Raw genomic sequence first — 27,124 nt, 5'->3', positions numbered from 1 at the left:
TCTTTGTTTACATTTACCTCTTTTTTCTTTTTTACTTTGCTTTCTTTCTTTATTGTTTTTTTCTGGGTTTTTTTTTTTTTTTTTTTTTTTTTTTGGTTTCTGTGTTGTTTTATTATTTTAGTATATTTACATGTAGGCCACATTTACTTCTGCGTAATGAAGATAAGATGTAAAGAATAGAGTAACACGGGTGGAGCCAAGTCCGCTCTCTAAAGCACTGCTTTGCAGCATAGTCATCACCATTAGCTGTGTATTTTCCCCAGTGACAAACATGAGTGCTCATCAAAACTTTCACCAGCAGAGGTGACCCACTGCCTCACTGTGCTCACATCCACTGGTTGGTGTCCACAAATGTTCAGCAAGCACTGATGAATCTCAGTGGTGCTGTTTTTTTTCTGTATAGAGGAATTCAATGACACACCTTTGTTTTCTCTACACTTCAGTGTCATACTGCCCTTCTGCTGCTCTCTGTCACACTGCAACAACACGTAACAGAATACTGTCAGGAAGGTTCAACTCTACTGCCATACCACCACCACCCACCTCTTAGGTTGTGGGCTAACAATAAAACAAGAGGCACTACTTTCGAAGCAGCCCACATATGTACATAAAAACAAACACACATATTCTGACCCCTACAAAGACATTTACCATAACCAGATGACCTCCAAAAAACCTTCTGCCACCCATGAGTAAGCGAGGCAACTGGAAAACCCCACAGGGAAAATGCACAAAGATCTCTCCAAAAGTGCATGCAAACAGGGTAGAGCATGTTCTTGCACATGCTGTAAGTGTGCGCACACCACACCTATGCCCGTTAGTCTCTCTCTTGGAAGTGAAAGTATAGGATAAATTCATCTGCAACATATGTCTCCCCATAAGAGAAGAAGGCGTTGAGTATTTAGAAGAAAATTCTGTAACTGTAAGAGGATCTTGTACTGTACGTGATATTAACAGATTGTTATTTTATTTTTTAATTTTTTTTTTACTAGACCCCTACTATAGAGACCTCTCTGTTATCTGCAGAAGACTTTGTCTAACCGGGTATTTTATGCATCAAGTCTTACATTCCTCTTACTTTTGCTAACGGTCTTTTCCAAACAAAGACTCTTCTTTCAGGAGAATTAAGGCTCAAATCTTTGTATCTGTTCCAAGGGCGGAGTGTGTCTGCCTTATTTACTTTGCTAGGGCCGCTGGCATTCACAGGACGTCAACAGCTGGATCTGAGCACTTCCTTTAATTGAACAGGTTTACAGTCTTTCTGTGCTGAAGCAATTCTCCACATCACACAAGGCTGCATACCGGAATAAAATGAAAATTTAAGAGCGCTGGCTAACAAGACCTATAAGCTCATTGTTTAAACAAGAGGCCGATTGTCTGGGCACTTGAGTGCTCTGCTCCTCGAACATTAAACCCACAAGAGGGACAACAGCCTAATCCACAGCTTGCTGCCAGGTGGTATGGAAATTAATCTTCCACTTACCCGGGCTATTAGTTGCGGTATTTATAAAGGTTTGCAAGTAAATGAGGCAAACGACTGAAATTTTCTCCCTGTCATGGAGGGTTGTGGCAATGTGGTGATATGAAATATCAGCCTTCAGGGATGTGCCCCGTGGGGAGGGAAGTGTGAACGGAGTGCAATGAATGCCTGAGGAGCAGGAAAACGAGCAGCTCTTACCTGGTAAACCATGGCTGGTCCCGGCCCAATGCCAGCTTGCTACCCAGGCAAAGAGGAATCCAACACAGCATCACCTTTGCTCTTCTATGAACTGCTTCTGTGGCATTTAATTCAAACCTGCATTATCAGAACTGATGAGGAGAAGAAATCCAGGAGTTTCTGTCATATAGTTGCTCAATTACAGCTGTAAAAGTAAAGGGAAATACTCAGAGGAAAGCAGGTAATCAAAGTAGGGACAGAGATGAGACTTCAAAAAACAGAACCCAGCCCACTTGAGCATCTGAAATAGTAAAATACCAAATTTTATCCTCCTCTTGAGCATCCTTTGCTCTTTGAGGCATCTTACATCTGCAGTTTCCTGGGTTAAAAGACACAAGTCTCCCCAGTGCCTCCACTTCTCCATTGTGTAGATCCAGGTATCCATGTGCCCTTCGATGATAACTAGGGAGAAAACCAGCTAAAGATACAATAAACCTTCCTTACAGAAGGAGAGCATAACTTTACAACTTGTTCCTTCCAACTTCCCAGCTACATGGAACTCTTGTTTTTCAGTGCTTTAATTGGATGAAAGGTCCACATTCTGTAAGATAAAGAAGGAACCAAACAGGTCAGAAAGGCTTTAATGAGATTATTTTTTTTTTAAAGATCCCACAAGTAGCAGCAGGGCTTGGGCTTAGAGGAAATTGAATCAGAATTATTTTGGTTCCCTGTTTGGCTTGCCTTGTAAGACATACAGCCAATAGCTCCATAGCTTCAGTCAAACTCCTTACTATAAATAACAATTTACCACTGAAAAGAAATGTAATGGGTCAGAGCTGTTCTCAGAGATCCAAATATCACACATACACACAAGGCTTTCAAGTGAGTTGGACACAGACTGAAGAGTGAATTTCCCAAAATGGGAAACAATGGGAACCACTGAACAAATAAGGTGTTTAATTCATTCTGGCCCTGTGTTTTCCCTCCTGTAAACACTGCCCCTGAGTGAGTCACTGGACAGCCACACACCCAGACCCTGACTTCAGCCCAAACCTACAGGCAGCACAAAGAGCAGGACCATGCCCTGCTACCAACCTTTGTCATTGCACTTGTCCTTCACTAATTCAGTCTTGAATCGTGACAAGAAAACCAGTTCTTAGGATAAGTCGGAGTCCCGGTGCAAGGAGCTGCAAGGTTGGCAATGAATCCAGCCCACAGATCTGACTCCAAGTCACAGCCATGACAGCTTTTAGTTCTGCCATGACATCTCAGCTCCAACTTTCCAACTCAGGCACCATCCATTATGAATTCTTTGACCCTGTTTCCTGGCTCCATTCAGTAACACAGCCGTACCTCTGAACAGCAATGACAATAGTGAAGTAGTCTCCTTCATCCAAATTAGATGAAGGATCCAAGACCTGAATCAGCATCCAGGGCTTTCTGAGCTGGAGCCTCCATGTCAAGTGCAAACCACTGCCTTACAACTATGAAAATGTTTAATCAGTTTAGGAAGACTTAACTGTGACTTAAGGAGGAGTGGGTTCCTGCAATCCTCCGTATCAACAGCCAATTACAAACAAAACTACAATCAACAGGATCCCCATAAACAAGCTTAAATGATTTCCTTTCCCCAGTCCTATTCCCTATCTCAGTGCTAGACTTATTCACAATCATCACAGGTATTTCCAGCCAACACTGGACAGGAAAACATTCCTTTGCAGCAGCTGGCCTTTAGCTTGTTGCTGCAAATGTCAGGAGGTCAGCTAGTTATAGAGGCTCACTGACACCAATTTTCTGCAGCAACTTTGTTGCCTGTCTTCGCTACTCATCTTAAAATAAGAGGTATAGTCAATGCAAGCAGCAACTAAAAGCTATCCTTACACTGCCTCTGAACTGCTCCAAGGCAGCAGACTCACGCCTGGCTGAGCCAGACAACCACCCTAACAGAGCCCAGGCCAGAGAATAGACAGCCAGTTGTCCCCAGCCTGGTCTGAAGCAGCAAGGAGGCACTTAGCGATTCCAGCAGCAGCAATCATTTTGGAAGGACTGGCTTTATCGTGTGTCCCTGTTATTTAGATTCAGATTAAGATCTCCAGTTCCAAACCTACCTTTGTCTCCAAACAGTGACCAACAAACAGGCTAAAATGAACAGGTATCAACAATTGTCTATTTCTCAAATCAGACCTAATTAGGGCCTGAAGCATAGTCTTACCCTTAGAAAAACAATACCAAATATCAACAGTTAGAGCTTTACAAGGTGAAGGTCTTACTTTACAACAGTATCAGCATGTAGAAGAATTAGTGTCACCAAATACAGAATACATCTACTTTTGGACAAAAGTGAAAGGTGAATTCTTACTTTGAACTCTAATGTAAGGCAAACTTAAACAGTTCCAGCCTCAGATCGTTTCTAGGAGAGAAGGAACAGCATTTGGTAAAGTCAGCACTTCCAGAAAGCATAAAGACAATTCCCTCTCTGCAACTGGATGACTTCTGATGGACTCTGCTGAATACAGCACAGGTTATGGCTGGGAAACCAATAGGCATGAATTACCAATAACAACTCGCAGGCTCCAAATCAGATGGGGGAGGAAGGTTGAAGGCAGCAGGGACATCTGCCACCTTTGACTCACCACTGAGACTGGAGCGAGTGGCAGCATTGGTTCTGGCATGAGGCGAGGGGTTAGAAATTTAGTTTTGCTATAAAAGAACATATTTCTTTCCCTGATACTTGATCTTGCAGGAAGCTGCTTGGGATTAGTAAAGCTGAATTCCTGCCTTGGCTGAGCTCTTGGGACATGCTGTGACAAATGCGAGTAGGTCTATGGCTATGTGCGAGGACTGCTAAAGAGCAGAGTGGGAGAGCCTGCACTATTTATGAGCTGTTTTTTTCTGAAGAGAAGCATGAGGGCTGAAGGCAGTCCTGCTCACCTTTAATTTTTCACTGTGAACTGTGATCAGTCTACCAGTATTTGAATCCGATTGGTTTTGGAGTCAAAGGGCCCATTTTGCCAAAATAATATGGTCTCAAGCAGAAAGGACTACCCAACACAATCTATTTTTTTCCATTACTTGGAGAAGCTGTAGTGATAAAGATGATAAAGTACCACATTGACAGGGTTAAATATATAAAACAGGAAGGTGGAAGAGGCCAGAGACAAACATACATCAGAGAATAATGAATTACATTTAGCAACAATTAATAAATGAATTACTTTTGGATACCTACCTTTAAGACACACACCCCCTGTCATGTCAGCCAGCAAGGAGTTTAAGGGTGTTCTTTTGAAGACTGACCTTTCATTTTTTCCACCTCTGATTGCTTGAGATAGGATGACAACTTCTTTGAAACAGCGGCCTGTGACAATATTACCACACAAAGGTGTACCAGCACTTCCCTCCCTTATGCAGCCACAGCTTACCATAGATTCTAGCATCACTGCAAGCAGTTTGCACCTGGAAATGCTTGTTGCTCAGCATAAGAAAACCATTCTGTTTGATACTAAACTTTGCTTGAAAACATGTTCTATAAGCACGTTTATATCTAAAATATATTATTAGAAACCCCAGATTTTATACTGGCATTTATTATCCAGTAAAAGCAAGTCACCTATGCTACTTTATTTCTCTTGAATTATTTGCCATGGTTTTGTACAGAAAACTGGCTTTCTAGAAGCACTTAAAAATATTTATACAGCATCACCATAGTCCTGGTCAGAGTCAAGTGCTACTCTGGAGGTAGATGGAAATTAGGGCAGAAGTAGGTGAAATGGTTTATAGGAGGAAAAAAAAAAATAAAAAAAATCACACCACTCATAGTCTTTACACATTCATTCACTATTAAATAAAACCTAGCAGAGGACTATTTCCCTTATAGACAGAGCATTTTCTCTCTGCAGTTAAAACACAACCCCACGACTGGTGCAGACACCACAAGCTAGGAGAAATGGAGCCAAATTCTGCCCTTTTGGAAATCCCCTTCTATGAGCATGACATTTTTGTGGCCATCTGTTCAACACAAAACCTGCTAGGTTCTCTGTCCCAGCTCCCTGAAAGACCCAGCCTGGCAGCAGCGTTCCCTTTATACCCTGCAGTGGTTCTACTACAATGTTTATTTATTTATGTATTTTAAGTTCTCGGTCTCCTTTGCTCAGCCCACACTTTCACATTGTCGCTTCCAGACACTGTCTTCTAAAATACAATTCCAGTCTTGCATGTTTGAAATCTTGTTTGTACACACTTGATGCTCATGTGATGAAGTGTCAGCAAGAACTCTTTCCAGAGAACCAGGAAACCAGTTTCCCTTCCCTCAAGATTCAATTCCCATGAAGTGAATTTTAGGAATAAAATGCTGCCTGAGAGGGAGCTGTCCTATAGAGAGGAAAGAAAACCAAACAGGAAAACCTTTGAGGAAATGGTCACCATTAAAAAAACAACAATCCAACAACCAAGAGGTGGCACACAAACCTGCACCTATCCAGAGATGTGGGGTCCATTCATCTGTCATTAATCCATTTCTGGAGCCTGTGATGCATCATCCAACCTACTTGAAATACTTGTTTCAGGAATAGACTATTTTTTATTTCTGTCTACAGACTACCAAGTATCCCTGATGTAGGTATCTTTTGAATTGTTTAGGAGACTTCCCTTCTTTTCCACCATTCACACACCTAAATGGGAAGAGTTTTTTTAGCACCACTACAAGCAAATATCCAATTAAAAGATAACAAAAGTTGACTATCCTTGAATACTACAGCATGCATATATGTGCATTACAGATTCTATTGTTCTTCTAACTAGAAATAGGAAGCTCTTTGTGCCTAATATCTGGTACTTCATTTCTAAATTTGTCATCTTCAGGGGGATAGCCAGGATAGAAATGGGAGTCCTGGATTTCTCATACCCTACCTGTTTGAGTTCACCAGAAATTTAGCAGAGCCAGTTTAGTCCTTTAGGAAGGAGGGGGGCAAAAAGCACAAGCAAAATGTTTTACCCAGTAACACGCACAATGTATTTTCATGGGGATGTTACAAAGTCAGCTTCTAAATGGAAATGTTTTGTCTTAAAGCCCAGGATAGCTATAAAAGTTTCTTTGGAGTATCTGATTATAGCTGCTTTGGATTGTTTAAGATATACTTAGCTAGGTAAGAATTGTATTATTATTTGAGGTGTCCTGAAAATTAATGAGAGAAGCAAATAAGTGAAACACAATATCTTAAGGCTTGAGATTTCTCCTTTCAGTCATTCTCCATTGCATAATATTCTTTATGTCCTTCATCAGTCTTGTACTTGGTTACAGATGGAAAATATTAGCTCTGGTTTACAAAACATGGCCTCGTTTCCTGTAACACAGCACAGGTTGGACAAATCTGTCATTTGAGCAGTGTGTCTATTCTGTGGCCAATTCTGTAATCTACAAGCAACGTGATCCTAAACAAGGAATCTCATGTTAGCAGCCAAGATTGGAAAATCCCTGTTTAGTGTGATTGCTGCCAAAACCATCTCACTTGCTAAGGACAAACTAATTTTCAGTCTGGAGATTGGGAGCTGTTGCTCTTCTTTTTTACATTCTTTATTACTACATTTAAATAAAACATGCCTCACTAGATATTAATACGCTACCTGAAATGGGGACTTGGGAAAAACATTACTCTGAAGGACACTAAAGTTTAGCAGAGAAACTGTAAGTTGAATGAAAACCAAGGGAAGACAAAATGGAATGAATATTTTTGAGAAGTTTGGTATCAAGCTGGAGAAAACTTGTTAGCAGAAATTGTCAACAATAGGTACATGGCAAAGGGTCTAAATATTTTTGTTCAGGACCTTGAGACACAAAACCAAACTAGTCCAGTAAAATAAGCTGAAGAATACTGTAAACACAAAGAAACTGGGAACTACTGTATGGAAGGAACCAGTTGAATTAAAGAAAAAAATATGCAAAAGAGAATGACCTTTTCATAATATAAAATGCAATATTGTAAGCGTGAGATTAATTGCAAGAATTGACTTTACAATTTGATACCTCATTTAAAGCTGTAAAAATGGGATTGTTATTGTGGACCTGAGGTGATCCTGCAATACCTTTCAGCATCAATGTGATGCACTTAGGACAACAATGAATGCAGTCCAGCAGAGTATCACTAAAGACATCCTCGAACAGAAACAAAGAGGTGTTCATGCTGCTATGCAAGCATCATTGATACTCCTGAGCCACACCTAGCCTCAGATGGTCTCACATGCACATTTTCCAGGGTTTAAATTCTTTTTGTTTGTTGTACAGTTTCCTATATGAAGAACTGCTAATTTTAATGAAGTCGTTGAAAAGCCTTGCAGGTTTGCATTTTTAAGTTGAAAATCACCGATGTTGATTTTCCTTTTCACCCCTTGTAGGAATTTCAGCACATTGCAGTATCTCACAGCTGGCCTGCTGAGCTCACGGCTTGCAATATGGCACTAGGGAACAAGTATTCAAATAAGAGGACAACGTTCTTCTGTAAGAGTAAGCAAAGTCATGAACGGTCTGTCTGAGAGGAATATGAGCAAAAGCTTCAGCTCTCTAAAATGAAGCTCAGGTAGTTTAGGGTAATGCCTGTCCTATGTATACATACAGGTCTGTATAGGACAGGGACCCCAATTTGCCACGTTACTAATGTGGCATCCTCTGAGCAGAGCAACTGCTACACTGCCCATCCAGCAGGTCTGTACCTTGCCACACACACACCTTCAAACAGTCACTTGTCTCCTGCTCAATTTGATTGACACATAGAAAATGTGTGTTTTCTATCCTCAAAACTGCTCCAATGCACGACGCTTTTGTCTCTGACAGCACAGCACAGCTAAGCACAATACAGAATCCCTCTCAACAGAAACACACAAGGTGCCAAACTCCACCACAGGACTGCCCAGCACCTCTCTGCCCCCAGCACAGCACAGCCAGGTACATGCTGTCTGCTGCAGACACAGCTGCAAACACAGCCCTTGGAGCCAGCCTGTGAAGAGAGGAATGGGTGCTGCAGGGAAGCTTCCTTGGCCTCCTAACGAGCTTCTCTCATTCCCTGGATCTTCACTACCAGAGAGTGCAGGAGCTAATAATATCCCTTTGCTTCTGTTATGAAGCATTTCCTCCTCTTTACATTAACTTTCTTTAACTGGTTGCATTACCAGCTGCTCCTCTGCTGCATGACTGAGTCAAGAGGAGACATAAATCAATTTCTGCTGTTCACCAAACAATGAATTCAGTGCTTTCTCCCCTTCTGAGGGATGACAACTTTAAAATGTGAAATCAAAGCATACAGTAATTAATAAATACCTAAAAGATCTTCTTTTTCTTTTTTTCCAGATTTCCTGGAGAAGACATGTCCTTCCCTGAAAAGACTCACAGTCACCAACAGGCACAAAAGGATGGAAGAATCCCCCATGGACTCAACACAGCTGCTTCCCAGCACTGCCACAGTGGCAGAGCCGCACTGGCTGGGCAGCTGAGCTTGAGTAGCACAGGGACTCAGTATGCCAGGCCCACAAACCCTCCCCATGTCTCACTGAACGAGATGGGGAAGAATGCTTTTCCTCCCACCTCCAGCACACAGCTCTGCAATGCTCTCCTGGGATGGAAGGCATTAAAATACAGGTGTAGAAAGTTTCTTGCCCACCACACATCACACTCATCCTAGACACTCACCCTTTTTTTCCTTCTATCATTATTCCTTCTCTATTTTTTACTTTTGGTCTGGCTTTTTTCTTAAAGACAAATGCTTGCAGACAGTAAGCACCTTTCTTCCTGCACATCCTGCTCAGAGTAGAAGTTACATCCATGGAGCTCCAACATGAGACAGCCATCAGGGAAACAAAGCATTTCATGTAGTTTTCAATGCCTATTTTCTAATAAAATGCACAAAATACTGGTTACACCCAATCCCAGGCTTCTTAATGCAATTGCAGCAACTGCATGTTAAAGCAGTACAAAACAATTAGGAATACATGCTATAGTATTTATTTTTCTTAGCTATTTGATAAATGACTGTGCTCTTAATATTAAAAGGCTTCTTGTGGATAGGTTCCTGAAGTCTTTTCTCAGCAGCAACAGTTAGATTTCAAAAGTCAGACAGCGACAGTAATTAAGGAAAAAAAATTGACCCAATCATTTTTCTAATTCAGCAACTAATTTTGAACCACCGAAATTTAAGCTGCTTGCGTTCATCTAGGAAATACTATTAGGAGTAGCTGTTCGCTCTCTAATAGCACTCTGTCTTTAGTTTCTTGTGAATGATAATCCAGGCTGCTTTTGCCTTAGGAACTGGGGGTTATGTTTCCCACTGACCTTCTACAGGCTTCCAAAAATAGGGAACCAGGAGAGGGATGGCTCTGAGTGCCCACAGACTGCACCCGCTTTGCACAGGAAATGTAGAAGGGGATTTCAGTTTTCTTCTTCTTTGCTAAGATGACCACAAAAAACACCAACGCCTGGAGTCAAATGTGACATTTTCAGTCAAACACCGTCATTCATTTTTGTCTTCCAAAGGAATCACTTTGATTTGATTCCACAAGCACTCAGGAATGACATTCGGAACTGTTGACTTAAAGGTTCTTCTTTTTCCATTTTTATTTCCTTGAGATACAAATAAACTTTTCCTTGTTTTTCTTCTTTTTGTGTGTGTGTTTGTTTTTTGCAGTTTTGTTTAATATAACATATAGAATATAATGATAAGCAAGCGTGAAGCTGAAGTGATCAGTACAGAGCAGTACTTTTCCCTCTTTGGATAAACAGAGTAAACATTTATACAGCAAGGACAGGACAAAGTCAAGTATACACTGAATATACACCTGCCTGGGACCTAGACTGTAAGTGGAAATACAGGGCAGCCTGGTCTGGTGGTTGGCGACCCTTCACAGAACAGGGGGGTTGAAACCAGATGATCATTGTGGTTCTTTTCAACCCGGACCATTCTATGATTTTTAAGATGACTTATAACCCTACATACTACTTGTACTCAGTTTTCAACCAAAAGACCAAACATCATTTAATTCTTATTAGGAAAACCCAAAACTCCCTGTTATCATTCTTTAAAAGCAAAGCCTTGTACCAGGAGCATTATGATAAATTCAGCCTTGTAGATGCCACTTGCTCACAAAATCACTCTGAATTTCTGGAATGACAAGATGTGTCAGAAAGTCTCCAGCAGTACATTTTCCACTGATCGCACATTCTGCTTTACCACATTTGTTTTTGTTCCTGCAACACACTTTTAGCTAATGCACAATGGATACCCTCTCTTCAGAAGGAAATATTAATTGCTTTAATTGTTTGGGATTTCATATCCCGTGCAGGTGTGAAAGGCTCCAGTGACTATTCCTCCAAGTGGTGTACATTTCAGTAAAATTAGTGGTAAAACACCATTAATTATCTGGGCATAAATTACTTCTCTTTTAACAAAACATTCTGCTGGGGTTTTATGTAGCACCGCCATTTTATTCAGATACCCATTTTGTTAAAACATTTTCACATTATAGACTCATTGCTCCCAACATATAACGGAATTAAATTAAAACCAATAGGAGCATGGAGCATGAGATTGGAGGCACTTGGAACCACTTGGAATTCAGAGCTGAGCTACAGCACAGTTGTTTGTCAAAAAGTACATGAACACATGAACTACTCAAAACACATCAAATGTATTCCTTTCTAGAGCCTTAATCTTTGTCTTACCCTACAATTGTAGAGATTCATATTAAAATCAAATCTGCTCTTGAATCACTAAATCCCTTTCAGCATTGTGCAAATATCCTTCCTGGCCTGATATTTATTGCAATTTAATAGGGCGCTCTGCCATTCCGGTGAATGATGCAAAGAATACTTTGCTTTAAAATATTTTGGAAAAGCAGTTTTCTGCATTTGTTTGAGACTGTTGAGCACTGTGGCTGTACTAATTCCAACCCATTATCCAGATGCTCAAAGTACTAGGACCAAGAAGGTGCAACGTGAACACCAGCATCTGGAAAGGTATTTTAAGGTGATGGAAAACAAGCATCACTTAAATTAAAACTAACATCAAATTTAATTAAATTCGATGTTTGTCTAAAATAAACCTGAACATATGATATCAGGGCATTCAAGAGTGCAGGCTTGGAAGAACATTAATCCAAGCAGAGGATGAGATACCCATGGGATTTCTGCAGGAAAGGTCACTGACGGTGTGCAGGGGATAATTTCACATCTACATTTTAGAGTCAGTGAAGACATCAATACTGCAAAAACAACAGTTTGATTCAGAAATAGTCTAACTAGTAGCATTGTGCTAAAAATAAGGTCATATGTATGTGAACCAGTAGAAGAGCAGAACTATTTAATTGCCTTATTTTGAGACTGATGTATTATTTAGCTTTTCTTCATAGAAACATGAAATCTTTTCTTGAATCCTGTCCCTAATGGGCTGCAGGAGGACCTGCTGTCATGCTCAGCACAGTGACTGTGACACTGTGATTATAGGATGCTATTTAAAAAGGAAAAGAAGTCATACAAGTTGCTGCTGATTTGTTAAGACCCAACAAAAGTCTTCTCTAAAATAATAACAATAAATACTTCACTGTAATAAGCTATATTTCCGCTATCTCATACTTTCAGAGAATTTCACCGGCTTACGCCTTCTCATTACAGTGTTATAACCACGGTTGCCTGTAGCAACACTATATTGTCAAAAAACATCACTTTTTATGCCTAAAAAGCTGCAAGAAATGCCTATTATGAAAACAGGTCCAGATTAGGTCTAAAACTCACATTATTTTTCTTGCAGATTTCCACAAACTCCTGACCCAAACCAGCAGCCATATACCCAGCACACAAGCCATGGATGGAGGACTTTGCAAGCTGTGAGTCGTCATGAGCTGTCAACAGCCTCAGCAAATCTCACAGACATCTGCGGCTTATCAAGCCAGCAGCATTTTTCCTACATTAATCTCCACTAGGCCTGCCCCAGCTTTCATTTCAAAAGGCTTGGCATGGTATCTTCAAAAAAAAATCATAAGAAAAAATACTCAATTTTTTTTAGATGCAGCTGGTTTGGAGGACCGCCTTTGAAATCTGAGCACTTTGCAGAGATGTTGATATGCTCCTTGCAGTCAGCTTGCAGCATGGGACAGCACTAATGGCTGCAAAAGGCTTTGTGGCTTGGGCAAGCCGAGCCCAGTATGGAAGAGCTCTCCCCTTCCACAGGGCTTTAGGGAAGTGCTTTCCCCCAAGGGTTGGAAAAGTCCTTTTCCCCCTACTGCCCTCCTCCAGCCATCAGTTCTGCCTGCAGGCCTCAAGACCCAGCAATGTTGATGTGCTTGTTACCCAGCGCATGCAGTGTGCGTGTCACCCAAAGCAAGGCACCTTCTCTACTGACATTACATGATGAAAGCACAGAAAACTGCTCCATCAGAGCACATATCCACAATGAGCCCCCACCCTGCTGGCTGTCCCCATTCTCGTGGCCATGCTGTGGCCCTCATCTCTTGGCTATGCCCTGACAATCAGGAGCATCCCAGTCTCTGCCAGCAGCCTCCCACAGGCACATCTTCTTGCTGCCCTGGAGACGCTCCTGTTACTGCTGTGCCTCAGCTCACATGCAAAATAAATTCAACCACACAATTCAACACTGAAGTTCAGTTTTGGTCAACAGAGGACAATTATTAAAAGTTAAAATCATTTAAATGTTAGTTAAAAAGTTAGGACAGCAACAACTTACCTTAACGATCACCACATATTTTTGAGGGACTCATGAAGGGTTTCCTGTTTGATCCAAAGCCTCACTTTACATACAGCAACCTGGTTTTTCTCCCCACCCCCCCTTTCTTTTTTTATATAAAAACTTGAAAGCTCTCTCACAAACTTTTCCCAATAATCCAAGCGTTCACTGAATATTTGCAGAGACAGAAAATACTAAAGCAGTCTTATGCACAGATGAAAGCCTCGGTGCCTCTGCTTGCCCAGAACCTCTCTGTGCACTGTCATTGCAGGTGGGGCAGGTAGGCTGTTCTCCATACCAATGGAAACAAAAGGGACTAATGGTGTTTAGAAGTACTGTCCATCTTCAGTTCATCTTCTTCAAAGCAGAGTGAAATAAAAGATTTAAGTTTATTATATACCAGGGGAGCATATCTGTGTTTCCACATCACATTAAAACTGTCAAAAATCTCTTTATGTCCAGAGCACATGCGCCAGGAAAGGAGCAGAGTATATTTTTGAAGTTGGCTACGCAGGGCCCATCACCAGCCTGGCTCCTCTATGCTAAAACCACTTCAGAAGACAAATCAAAGCTGAAAAGTTAATGTAGATCAGGAGTTATATTAGTGAAAGCATGAAGCTCAACCACAGCTCCTCACCTTACTCAAAAACACTTGCCTGTCTCTAAGCTGCCATACTGTCAGTCTTTGTGGAAGTAGGATCCAGACAGCCAACCAGGGTAAGTTCACATAAAACTACTGAGGTAACTTACAACTCCATGAAAATAATGAACCATCAATAGTTTCTTGCTGTTTTAATGTTTAAAGGTACGTAACATTTTCCATTCAGTGCTGAGTGAAATGCAGTTCTATTGGAGGACATTTGAATGCTCAACTGATACATTTGTTGTTTTTTTTTTTCCTCACCCACTAAGAAGTTTAAGTGGCTCAAAAACACCCAGGAAAAAAACAGTTGCAGACTTAAGCAAAGCCTGTATAATTAGTGGAGTAAAGGGTATTCAATATAAGGCAAAGGTAAGGCAGCCTTGAGTTCCATTGTTTCCCCACCCAACCCCAACATACAACCTCCCCCAAAAAAGAGCAAAAAAAAAGAAAGGTTTTCTTTCCCAACGTGACATCCCAGAAGACCCCATACATCCAACACCACTGAGAGGAGGACAGGTCAACTTCAAAGCACGCTCCTGTGTATTAATACCGTATCACCTCAGAGATTTCATGTGCCAATTTCTGCAATAATTAAGCTCTGTAAGCAAAGAAGTGAAATTATTATTTTAATATTAGGCTTCCTTTTATCTTTGAACAAGAGCATTTGTTTTGGCACTATCAAGACAAACCTTAATAAACTGATTGGCAAACACTATGTTTAGCAATGAAAATGATACCCGGGCAGGGATTATAATATAAGCAATAAGAGGGAATAGAGAGATTTAGGAAAGGATGTGATTTATAATGACTTTAAGGAGGATAAGCTTCTACATCTGTGATTGCCTGATTGTATAATATTTTAATCGATTATCAAAGCTAACAGGTTTATTTTTTCACGTGAATAAAGGCTGTTTTGCTTTAGCTTTAGCTTACATTTATTTTACAGTCTGTATTAGCATGGATATTTTTTTGTAAGTTTTGGCTCCATCACGTTGTATTCCTTCCATAGGCTTAGAAATCTAAATTAGTTTGGGCTGGGGGTGGCAGCAGGGAAAGCCTGTGGTTACACCTGTTACACTGCACAGTAGTGGAGGGGGTTTGGAGGGTTTTAGACAGAAAAGAAAAAGAAAAAGAAAAAGAAAAAGAAAAAGAAAAAGAAAAAGAAAAAGAAAAAGAAAAAGAAAAAGAAAAAGAAAAAGAAAAAGAAAAAGAAAAAGAAAAAGAAAAAGAAAAAGAAAAAGAAAAAGAAAAAGAAAAAGAAAAAGAGAAAAAGAAAAAGAGAAAAAGAAAAGAAAAAGGAGTATCACTGTGTTCTGACTCAGCCTCAGAGAACCACAGAATGGCCCAGGTTGGAAGAGACCTAAAGAATCATGAATATCCAACCCCCCTGCCAGGCAGGGCCAACCTCCCCATTTACTAGACCAGGCTGCCCAGGGCCCCATCCAACCTGGCCTTGAACACCTTCAGGTATGGGGGTATCCACAACCTCTTTGGGCAGCCTGTGCCACCACCTCACCTCTCTCATAGTAAAGAACTTCCCCTTAACATCCAGCCTAAATCTTCCCTCCTTCAACTTAAAACCTTTTCTCCTTGTTCTGCTGTTATTTACCCTTTCAAGAGTTTACTTTCCTTTACTCTTGGTTGATAGGTCCCCCAGCAATTACTGCTTTCCCTTCCAGCCTGGTTTTCAACTGTGTTGAAAAATCCACCATTTACAAAAAATAAAATTAAAAAAAATCACAACAGAAATTCTCGCTGAAATGCAGGGAGTCACCTGAAGTCTTTCCTCTGCACACTTCTGCATCCCATTAAAGGCAGGAGGTCCTAAGCAGGTAACTCATCCTCCACACTGCTGGAACAAATAGGGTTTTTGGTTCTGATTTACTGGTCTCTGTACCAGTCACTCTCACACCAACTTGAAACTCAGGCAACACCTTACATGCCTGTAAAATGAGAAGGAATGCACAGTGCTGGCAGGCCAATAGCACAAGTGTTCTGCATTTGCTACCTAGGCTGATCAGAAAATGCAGAATTTGTACACTCTGCTAACCTCGTTCACCATCTGGGAACACAAGTGACACAGCAGTACAGTGTATTTCCTTCCTCAGTGACTTTAACTGAAAATACTAGAAGAAACCACTCATATATTATCTATCACACAGCTAAAATTCTCTAATAGCAATAGCCTTTAAAGCTAAATAATAATGATGTTTTGAAGAAACAACAGTTAAGAGCTCCTTTCACATTTTTAATGCACTCTGATAGAAACCATGGGCTATGCAAGGATGCTGAACTTTTCCTTGGAGCTGAGCAGTGCAAATATCCTTAATGAGTAAGTATAACATCAGTACTGATTTCCATGATGGAAGGAATCAGAGAAGCCTGCAATAATCTAAGGCTATGCATTATTTCAGGGAATTTTGTACATATATCTTTCAACATTTAGCAGAATACTCTTAAAATCCAAGGCGAAATGACTGGTTGCTTTTCTCTTCCCTACAAATCTTGCAAGTGTTATTGCATAATTACAAAGCATATAAATTTTTACCTCTAATTTATGCACTTGAACATGTTTGTGTGCATACAAGGTATGTATTCAAGATATTTGCTTCTATTACAACTGTTGGAAAAAGTCAGCTCTGAGTCAAATGCTCCAGTGGATATTTAAAGTGGAGCAAACATCAGGTTAAAAAGAAGGCCACCCATAAAATGCTCTGCAGCTCAGAGTGAAATCTGTCCCTAGGAAACTTAGTAGGGTTTTTGCAGGTTTCACTTGCATGATACATGAGTAGAGTGCTTTGCTCCTGGCCTTAAGGAAGACTCTTGTCCTGCAGTGCCAGTTTTACCTTTCAACACTTGATGGAGCAGTTTCTCTGAATTTCCCCTTCACCAGGGTCACACTTCAGCCTACCTTCGTGCCACCTCAATAGGTCAGATGTGTTTCCTATCAGCTTGCTCCCGAGGTGCTATTAAAAAAACACTCCCAGACAGAGAGCCCAGCAGAAATGCTTTCAACTAAACATAATGTTACACAGAATGGAACGTCTGGAGCTTAACATTCAATTCCTCACATTTACATTGTTAATTTAAAAACTAATAATAAAGCAACAGTCATGGACTGGGAGGACAAACCTCAGGGCTCTCCTCTGGAAAGGCTTCTAGGAATGATTTTGGATCACAGACAGGAAGTACCTCCAGGATTCTCAGCAAAGGAGATGGAGAAGTTTGTTCTCCCCCCAGCATCAGAAAGAAGAGTCTTAGCTCAAGTCTCCTTGCTCATATTAACACTTACAAAATCTAGTTTTTGCCCTCACAGCAAATGCTGCAGGAGAGAAAGGAAATATAAAAAGAATTCATGCACACAGCTACAAAAATAGACCAAATGAATGGGTTACACATCAGCAATAGGAGACCTCACATTTCTTATGAAATATAGGCTCCATTTTATTAAAGATATACAGTTACAAGCTAGCAGAGAAATAAGGATACTGGATGCTGTGCTGAAGGCTTAAGAAAAATCCACTGTAATCAATATACTGGCAAATTACAACTTTAGCAGCAGCGGTTTGGTATCTGGCTTACTTCCTAATCCTTTAATCTCATCTGCTACAACCAAGATGATACTGCCAACAAATGCTATGCCATAAAAGGTGGGTATTCTCACATTCTTTCCTATGCTTTGCATGATTAGAGCATAAATCTACTCATCACAAACTTCCTGAATGATAATGAGATTTGGGCAAAAAGTCAAGATTTCATGGTGGCACTTGCAAACTCTAGTCAAGTCTTCAGCTAAGAAGCATCACTGTAAGCATGTCAAGAACTCCCTCATCAGTTTGCAAAATTTAGCAGTCTCACTCTGTGAAGAGAAATTCTTGTTCCATATTTTTCATGTCATGATTTGTGCTCCAGTAGTAACTGCTTATGGAGTTCTGCAAACAACCCAGTTTGTGTCCAAGCAGCTCAAGAGCTGCGGAGACCCACATATAAGATTGTTGACTGCTCGCCTAGATCTATTTTAAAGAAAGCTGCAAGGAGTTTCTTGCAGCCGTGTGCTACAAGGTATCTATTACATACTTTGGTTAAGAGAAAGACATCTTAGAAACAGACTACTGTCAGTTCATTCCTCAGGAGCTGAGCCAAAACTTATTGTATTACCACAGGAGTTGACATTCAAACGGAGAACAAGTTAGGAACAAAAACAAAAAAACAACAACAAGATCTGTGATTTAATTTGATGCAGTTTCAAAGCCGAGAAACAAAATGTACAAGAGCAGCAAGAGAGATGGGGGGAGGAGGGGGAGGAAATAAAGAGGTAGCCTTAACAGGAATTCAGAGCTGCTGAATCTAAGAGTCTTTGAAAATAAAAACCGGAGAGACTTCCTACCAACATTTCAGCCTGCCATCTTGGGCCAAATCCCCAACAGGCACAAATCAGAGCAGCTTTGCAGAAGTCAGCATCTATTTATAACAGGTCAGAGTCTGGCCCTGTAGTCATGCAGAAGAGCTGGTTTGTATATAGGCAGCTCCTACTCAGTTTGCAGCCAAGAAGGAGACAGGAGGCAAACACTGCATGCTGTCACGGTGTCAAAAACTGTTCCCTACTTCTTCCTAAACAACTTCCTATATTAATATTAAACCACCTTTTCCTTTCTTGCACAGCCTGCTTGCTGGCTGGGACATTTTATAAACAACTTCTGAATGAAGATTAACAATTACTCTTGTCCAGCAGTAGGAAGATAACCTCTCATCTGATGTGTGTTTGACTCTGAACATGAGCGCTTGTCCTCCATCACTCCAGAGCTTAGCTGGGCACAGGATAAGCCCACTCACCTTTTTTCAAAGCTGAGAGTGCCCTGTAAATTTGCTTGGCACGTTTATTATTTGGCTTTAAAAGAATAAAGAAAAAACAAACAAACAAACAGAATGAAAACAAAAACAAAAATCCAACCACAGTTTGTATGAGGAAAAGCAGACTAATGGAGTTCAAGGCAAACAAGTAAATTTTTTCTCCCCCTTACTGCCCCGAAACCATCAAGACACCAAAAGCTCAGACTCCCACAACTTCTTGGCTTCAAGAATCAGAGTGAAACACCAACCCAAAATCACAACTGGAGAGTGCTCCCTTATCCTCCTTGCGAACTATGCATCCAAACAGCCAAAAATTTCTGCTGCCCTAACAAAAAAAATGGGCTGTTCTCAACTCTGCCTCCTAACATTTTATGCTACTTTCCCCATGTTAATGGATTTCTCTTTTCCAAGCAGAGAGAGCTTTCTAAGCCCCATGACAGAGTAAACCTTATCTGATAGGAGGCTACTGTCCCTGGGCATCATAGTGGAGAATATGAAAACACAACAGAAGTTATATCTGGACACTTCAGAGGTGATGAGCTGATACTTCATTACAAGAGCTCCCACTCAGCACCAACCCTGGCACAATTAGATTTTTTTCCCAGAAATCCAGTTTCTTGTTGCTGTGAGACAAAAGTAAATAATGACTCATTAAGTGATCCTAAGAAGAAAAACTGAATGCTTGCTCCTCTCAAAAGTATTCGCACCAGGAAATCTGATAATGTCACTGACCACAGCAGCAAACATAACTTGAAGATTTTCTAGATGTACCCACTTGGCTAAGCCAGGAAGCAGCACACTGAAATCACTGTTCTCTGTGGTTTTGCAGTAACCTTCCCAGTGAAGCTTTGCCCTCTCTTCCTCAGAGGGTTCTGCTCCACAGGCTCCTCTAAACAAGCCCTGAATGCCCTACTCCAGGCCAACAGTGATGGTTCACATGCTGAACTGGGCTAACAGACTTCTCATAGTCACCAGAGGCAGATGGATCCTTTCAAACTGCTTGCCATGTATTGCTCAGGCCCAGGATAACATTTGCCAAATGCAAAACTTCTGCTTTCACCTGTCTTTCACAAAAAGTGAGCTCACATAGGACTGACCATTCTTAGGAGAGACTTTTTTTTGCTTATATTTTAAGGTTTCAAAACTTTCTGAAAGGCTTAAGTGTCCAAAAAGTAAACTTGGACTGATCTTTCCAAGACAAAAATGCTTGACTTGGATTTTTCCTCAATGCATGACTGCCTTATGTACATTTAACATTTATTTGTACACTTTCTTTAATGCAAAAAACTCGAGTAGTGAGGTACCCATCAATTTATATATATGGATTTTCTCTTAAAAGCCCCTGAACTTCAATTTCTTCTCAACAAGCACTACAGTGTTGCAGTTGTACTGCACAACCAACCAACTGCTTGCCTTTCCAACAAGCAGCAGTACTTTCTTGCAGCACTTTCCTTAAGTTTACTCTTCTTCACAGTCACCAGATAAAAAAAATCCTCTTGATAATTTAAGCAACTAAACTCTGAACATTGCCAATACTGTGACCTTTTCTATAAACCAAGGTGCTGCTCTTTTATGGGTCCCTGGCACATTTCACTGTGACCTCTTGCACACACTCAAATTGGCTACTGTCAGTACTGCAGACAATAGCAGCTTCTCTTTAATCCAACATGCAAACTCTTAAAATCTCCATTACTATCCTCTGCTAAGGACGTATGCAGCAGTTTACAGACTGGAAGTGCTCTGCTGTTGTCAGAGGCTTCAAAGCAGTGCGTTTTGTGGCTCTTCCAGTCTCAACAAATATTTTCTTTAAAAAGAAGCTGTATGGGAAACATTTGAGATATTTTAGCTCCCTGTAGGTCAGATAAAACTACTGTCTTCCTCAGCAGCTACATACACAATGTTTAAAAGCAGTGCTGTGGGCATCAGCCATATAGGAATATTTCTTTGAATGAATTCTTTCATCTTCTCAGTTCTACTCTCCACAGCTCAAGCCTGAAGAGACCCTGAATGTCAAAGTAGCACTTTTCTGATGTTCAAGACTCCTCTATTAGCAAAGTCAATATGCCTGGCAAATAGTATATGCCTGACAAGACCAGCAGGCTGTGCACAAATCCACATTCTTGTCTCATTTCTAACTCAGTCCTTCCAGCCAGATTAGTGAATACTGAAGGATGCTGTCCTTCCATTCCTACACATGGAAGATGATTTCACACTCCTCCAGCTTGCTCTTTCACACTGATGCCATTTCACATCCAATGCTCCAAACTATCCACACTTTTAAAAGGAAAACCTTTCTAGGGAAAACAAATGGTTGCAAGAACAGCAGGTACAACCACCCAGTACTCACCAGGTACTATTTACTACACTCTTACAGCAACACCAAGCAGCATTAAAGCAGAAACTTCAACCACTGAAATTACTTGAGCTTCGCTAAGGTGCATCAGTGACTGTTATCTCTGACAACCTGCTCCAAAGGACATCCCACCAGTACCAACCCATATGGGCTTCCTGAGGAAAAAGCCTGCAGAAACCACCCTAATTCTCATCAGGGCCTGCTCTGGCTAGAAATACCCAAAGGCATGTGGCTGTCTCTTACAAAGATGCTTCATCAGTACTATTAAAAGTTTAGCAACTGATCTTTCCGATTAGTAATCCCTCACTTTCATCTATAGATCACTGTTTGAGTGAATTTTTCCTGAGCAGTTCAGGCATGCCCCTGCACTGCCCTTCTCCCGGGGAGCTGCCATCCGCCACAGAGTAAGGGAAACCAGCTCAGCCCACAGCAGGGTAGAACTATTTTAAGTAATGGTGTCTGATACTGGAGGAGCATGAAATTCAGTCCTGTCATAACTGGGATGCCTAAACCCCCCTCGGAAAAAAAAAAAAAATAAAGGCTATTGCAAAATCCTTCCCAAAGGCTTATAAACTCAGCTCTGGAATTGCTCTCAAGCTGCAAGGCAGTAAAAGTTTGGTTCTGTATCTCATAGCTTACTATTTCAATAAATTAATAAATAAAAATACATCTAACCACAGAAACAGCAACCCGGACATATATATTTTTATTGCTTGAGGATTCAAAAGCAGGACGAGTTCTCTTGCCTCCTTTGAAGATCCATCACCGTGTGTACAAAAGCAGTACACACAGTCACAACTTATGGGCAATATTCCTGGCTGCTCTACACAGTCCAGCAGACAAGCCAGGGAAGAAAATGCTCTGCCATAGTAAATATCTGTAGAAATTCAGCCCACAGTCTCTCTAGTACAAAATTCAGGGCCTAAGAGTGTTGTTGATTTGGCTTGAGTCAAAGCTCTAGGTAGAATAGCAGAATTCCTTCTGGCATATTAAATTCAACTAAGACAGAAATAAATGAGAAAAAAGGTATCTTTAATGACTGTTGATATTTCCTTCAGCATTCTACATAAGCAGTGAGAACTTTGCTAAGAAACACTCAATGTCTGTAGAGTTTCCCCACCAGTAATCTTCCCCTTCCCAGAAAGCTGCTAACAACTTGATCACAGGCAATGAGGATCTTCCCAGCTCTGATGCATTACTCTAACTTTAGTTAAACCATCACAGAACTGGAAAACTGAAGTGTTAGTATCAGGCTGGAGGCATGGCTAAGAAGGGAAAAGAACACAAAAAAACTACCCTTTGCTTCATCATGACACACCCAGCATCCAAGTGCCACACAGCAGCAGCCCTTTTTTCCCCCATCACTGGCATTGCCACACAGCCAGAAAAGTAGAGCATCTCATCTGACTGCTCGGTAGAGGACAGACAGCAACAGAGAAGCTGCATAGAGCCCCAGCACCTGAAGGAACTTCAAGATCCCAGGTCCCCAGCACAAGCCCAGATGTGCAGCTCCTGACCCCAGCACTTTGCCTGTTCCACTCATGTCACAAGCTCTGGACTATAGCAGTATCTGGCTACAAGACCACTATGAGCACCTGGTCTCTTTTTCCAACTACATACATCCTTCTTCCTGATTTAAAATGCAGTTTTATCCTCCTGCCTCATGAGTTACTGGCACATTCAGCCCTTGTTCAGTATTCCAAGTGAGTGATCTTCACAGTCCTCTGTCCTACCCTATTAGTTTCTTTAACAGATATCCCAAAATACCTGATTAAATACTTTTCTCATTCACTGAAAATAAGTCGTGTAAAAATACAACTGAAGCTTTTTTATTAGCTGTGTTCAGTTGACATTACTAATCATGATTTGCTGTACTTTTCTGTTGCAAACAGAATGCTTCGTCAATGTAATCTGATAGTTGTGGAGGAAAGGGCAGGCCCTTTGCTGGGATAAGCTGACAGAAATCCACTGAAAACATGGAACTGTGGCAAGACTCACTATCTGAGCACTTGGCCTTAAAAACAGCCCTTTCTGTTAGACTAGGATACAAAATCCTTCCACTGAGTTCTATCCTTGCATGATACTGTTCCCAGTCTTAAAATATATATATATATAATTAGAAAAAAAATAAGGAAATCAGGTAAATTCTGGAATATCATGGAGAAGCAGTGACACTCCTGTGGTTTAATAGGTATTTGGCTAATACAATGCAGTTCAGAATAGTGGATAAAGCTGTTTCCTTCCATTCCACAGGGATAAACTTGTATTCCCATTGACAACCTTAGCTCACTGTCAATTTCTGGAAGAACGGACCTAAAGATTATGCAACCAAACCAGAAATGAAGAATATCATTTTTTCCCCCTCTTTGGAAGTGCTGACATGATGCCTAACACACAAGACAGGAGAATCACTCACAAAAATAGTGGCAAAGAACAGAAGCACTGTGGTATGTCCAGATTGTTGAAAAACACATATACTGTGATGATGTGAAATTATGCTCTTATTCAAATCTAAAATAGCTCCATTTAAACTTAGCCTTAGAGATAACAAGCAAGGCAGAAATACCGGCAATAATCAACTTGAGAAGGTATTTTCAAATATTACTGTCATTAACACTGTGCCTCTGTCACTGACTGCAATGAAGGCACAGTTAGAGGCAAGTTAAGACAGTAACACACCAAACTAAGCTTTTAATAATTTTTAGGGTAGTTTTCCCTTTTATTGCTTTTAGGTGCTAGAAGTCTTGACACATAAACAGCTTTCTCCTCTCAGTCCAGCATTCACCACATTCAGGTATAAGTCAAAGGCAAACACTAAAACGCTGCCAGCAGAAAAGCAAAGTGCCCAGCTCTAGACAGATGTTTAGCATAACAGCACGCAGTCCTTTTGCTGTCCATGTGCTGTGTGTAATATTTTTGGATTTTTGCCCCTATGTGCCAGCCGAAATTTTTAAACTTCTGCTTTTAATGGAGGAACAATAAATATGAGTGTTTCAAAAGGTCACAGAGGAGAAAACCCTTCTTCTTGAAAGCATAAATCAAGCTGCTCCCCAGCTCCATCAAAACATACCTTAATGCTGGCGGCTCCTCCCTATCCAGCAAGGGATCAGGGGACTACTTTGCCAGACGCTATACAGACACACTTTCCTTATATTTCTTATGAATGAAGAAGCCCTGTTTAAAAAAAGCAAGAGCAGCTGTTAGGCTGAACACTGGGCTCTTTGAAAGTTATGCGACATCTTTGGAAGGAAAAAACTATAACTCTATCCACAGAAATGTGTTGCACATAGAAGTGATGAAATAGAGAAAAGAGTTGGAGGATTATTTTTTTAAACTGCTTGCACCGTGACTAATGCGAGTCCCTCTTTGGTTACTTTCCACTGAAACATCAGAGTGTAAAAATATTACCCACCTATTTGGGGTCTGCTGGATTAAGTCCCTTTGCCTGTGCCACACTATAAATAATGGTATTAGTGGCAGGGAGTCAACTGCTTGGCTCTGCAAGGAAACACATCTTTTGAAAGTGTAAATGTTGAACACTAATATTGCATACATTTCTTTCTGGTATTGCTTTTGTTCTGTTTGAAACAATTCCTGCTTTTCAGTAACGCAGAGGGAAGAATGTGTTCCTTAAGAGACATCTCCTTTTCATTCTGAAGGTTTCCTTTTCTCTATCTGGGAATACATGCAAAATGAAGTCTTTTAGGCCCCACGGGGCATTTTGAAGCACAGAAGACATCCAGAGCACTTGGCAGCATTAACACCAGGCACTGTTGTATGTGACCCATTCTTTAACGGCATGTGGCACAATCCTTGGGTGAAGCTGGATTCTCATCAGTCAGAACTCTGCTGCCAAACACCTAACACCTGCAACTGAGTTTCTCCTCCTGTCCTGCAGGTTTTCTCTAACCAAGCACATAGCACAGATGCCATAAAAATAGGGCCTGTGTTGCTTTTTAAGCCAGCATTTTATCCTACCTTCATCTGTGCCAAGTGGCTGTACAAAAGGAGTCACAGCAAGCACTGCAGTTATGCCTGTGCTCTGTTGTCATCTGCAGGCACTTGAGCCCAGGGGAACTGGTTCTCTGTAAATGCATGATCAGACTGAAATGGACATCTGACTGAGAATTATGGCTTGATTGTTGGTATTGTACAATTATAAGCATATTTATATATATTATAAAATCTACCTATATACTTTAGCAAAGCTTTGGTTTACATACTATGTAAAGTAAAGTAAGTAAAGGACGAAAAGTCTGATTACTGAGAGAGCAAACGGTACCTAACTTGGTCTAACATATATTCTTCTGCCCATTGTAAGGATACAGTTACGCTCTTGGAGTTGACAACATTCAGTGAACAAAAGAAGAGATTCCTTTTCAGGTTTTAAAACTTAAATAACTTCTATTTTAAAAAGGATTTTATTTTCTCCCTATATAGCAGCTTGGCTACTTAAAATGCGATAAGATGGAGTAATATGTTTGAATGACACAAGCTTCTGCTCCAAAAATTACACTTACCCCTCCAGACTGATCCAAACAGGACAGGAAGGACTCCACACTGACTTCTCTCAGTCCCTGCATTCGGATACCAATTCCTGGGCTAAGTAAACCTCTTAGTGTTGCAATGCAACATTTCACCTTCATCATTTCTCACTACGACAGCAAAACCAACAACAGTATCTCACAGAATAAGCAAACAAAACAATAAAGATAAAACACACCTATTCAGACAAACAACCTAACTTTACCAGTGGTTTTTCTGAAGCTATTTAATTCACAGGGATAGGGGTCATGAAGTAAATCCATTGCTGCAGTTGCTGTCAGCTCTTTGGAAGGCAGAAACTGGAACATGGCTATTTTTCTCCTTCAATCTAAAGAAAGTGAATTATTGGAACAGATTAAAACGTGACCTCAGTGAAACTAGTTTTGGGTTTCCTATTGAACTCGAAGCGCTGTCTTCATTGTTTAAACATCATTCACCTCTGCTCAGCTTTTCATAAAATTACCACCATCTCCCCATATTAGCTATGTTTCCCCCATGTACCTTTATTTTTCCACTACAGAGATTTTAAATCACTATATTTTATTAAATCACTATGAATATTTTTGTGGAAAATAAATAAACGAACAGAAATCAAAGCTCAGCCCCATCTATTTAGCAAAGTGCAACACAAGGCCTTGTCACCTGCTGGAGAAGTGACCTCCTACCCCTGCTGGGGCAAGGAGAGATCCTGTTTCATGCCGCAGGATGTGTGAAAGAGCTGATCCTCCCTCCCAGCAAGAGGAGGTTAGCTGGCACTGAGTGCTGCGCTGACTGCAGGCATCTCCCCCCTGACTCACACAGAGCTGCAGCCATCACCCAGCCCCATGGGGAGGCAGATCCCCTGTAAGGCTGTGCAGGGTCAAGGGCAGGGCTTGACCTATGAGTAGTGCTGTACAGGGGCCAGCAATGCCCTGCGTGCCTTCCAAGAAAAATAATTTAAGGAACATCATTGCAGCTCCCTTTCTCCTCCAATACACTCCCCATGACAGCTCAGAATGCGTTCAAGCCTGTAAGTCTGTAACACCCTCTGTTAATAGAGCTTGCTGCAGCAAATGTTCTCTCCTCCACTGCTCCAGACCAAGGGAGATAATGCTACTGATTAATAAAAAGAGCTCTACAACATATTCACCACCAAGTTCCTCCACACACACTGCACTCACTTTGGGCAGAGCTGCTGGGTGGGCTGCAGCCTCATTCACACGGCGAGGTGAGGAGACATCTCGTTAGGAAGGCTGTGATAGCCGTGAACTCGGGTCACTCACAAATCATTTCCCTCCTGCAGTGCTACCAGCAAGCCCTGGCTGTGAGACGCTGCCACCCACGAAGCAGCACGGGCATTCATTAGTTCTAACCCA

At 41.0% G+C, this 27,124-nt stretch overlaps 1 protein-coding gene and 1 long non-coding RNA gene across 24 annotated transcripts in view; one reads left to right on the top strand and one right to left on the bottom strand.

Moving 5' to 3' along the window:
- LOC107314671 (uncharacterized) overlaps positions 1-10,298 on the top strand; it is a 47,933-nt gene extending 37,635 nt beyond the window's left edge. For 11 of the 23 annotated variants that reach the window (XR_014947088.1, XR_014947089.1, XR_014947085.1 and 8 more), the window contains 2 exons: positions 8,048-8,156; positions 8,997-10,298. Coding sequence is in view for 4 of the 23 variants with exons in the window: in XM_085550210.1 (XP_085406336.1) it covers positions 8,048-8,156; positions 8,997-9,139 (252 nt within the window). In the remaining 19 variants the exon portion in view is untranslated. The remainder of the gene's footprint in view (positions 1-8,047; positions 8,157-8,996) is intronic. The other 12 variants (XR_014947087.1, XR_014947084.1, XR_014947094.1 and 9 more) reach the window with 2 other exon arrangements.
- Positions 49-25,303, bottom strand: LOC107314672 (uncharacterized). The gene is made up of 3 exons (XR_004307431.2): positions 24,295-25,303; positions 1,679-1,862; positions 49-1,294 (listed from the first exon to the last, which is right to left on the bottom strand). It is a non-coding gene; the product is annotated as an uncharacterized LOC107314672 (long non-coding RNA).
- Positions 25,304-27,124: the final 1,821 nt, after the last annotated feature.

The sequence above is a fragment of the Coturnix japonica genome, chromosome 5, assembly GCF_054131305.1.
Source record: "Coturnix japonica strain WE chromosome 5, WE-NBRP24, whole genome shotgun sequence".
Classification (NCBI taxonomy): domain Eukaryota; kingdom Metazoa; phylum Chordata; class Aves; order Galliformes; family Phasianidae; genus Coturnix; species Coturnix japonica.
The sequence above is the reverse complement of the archived record's forward strand: the minus strand, read 5'-3'. Positions and strand labels throughout refer to the sequence as shown.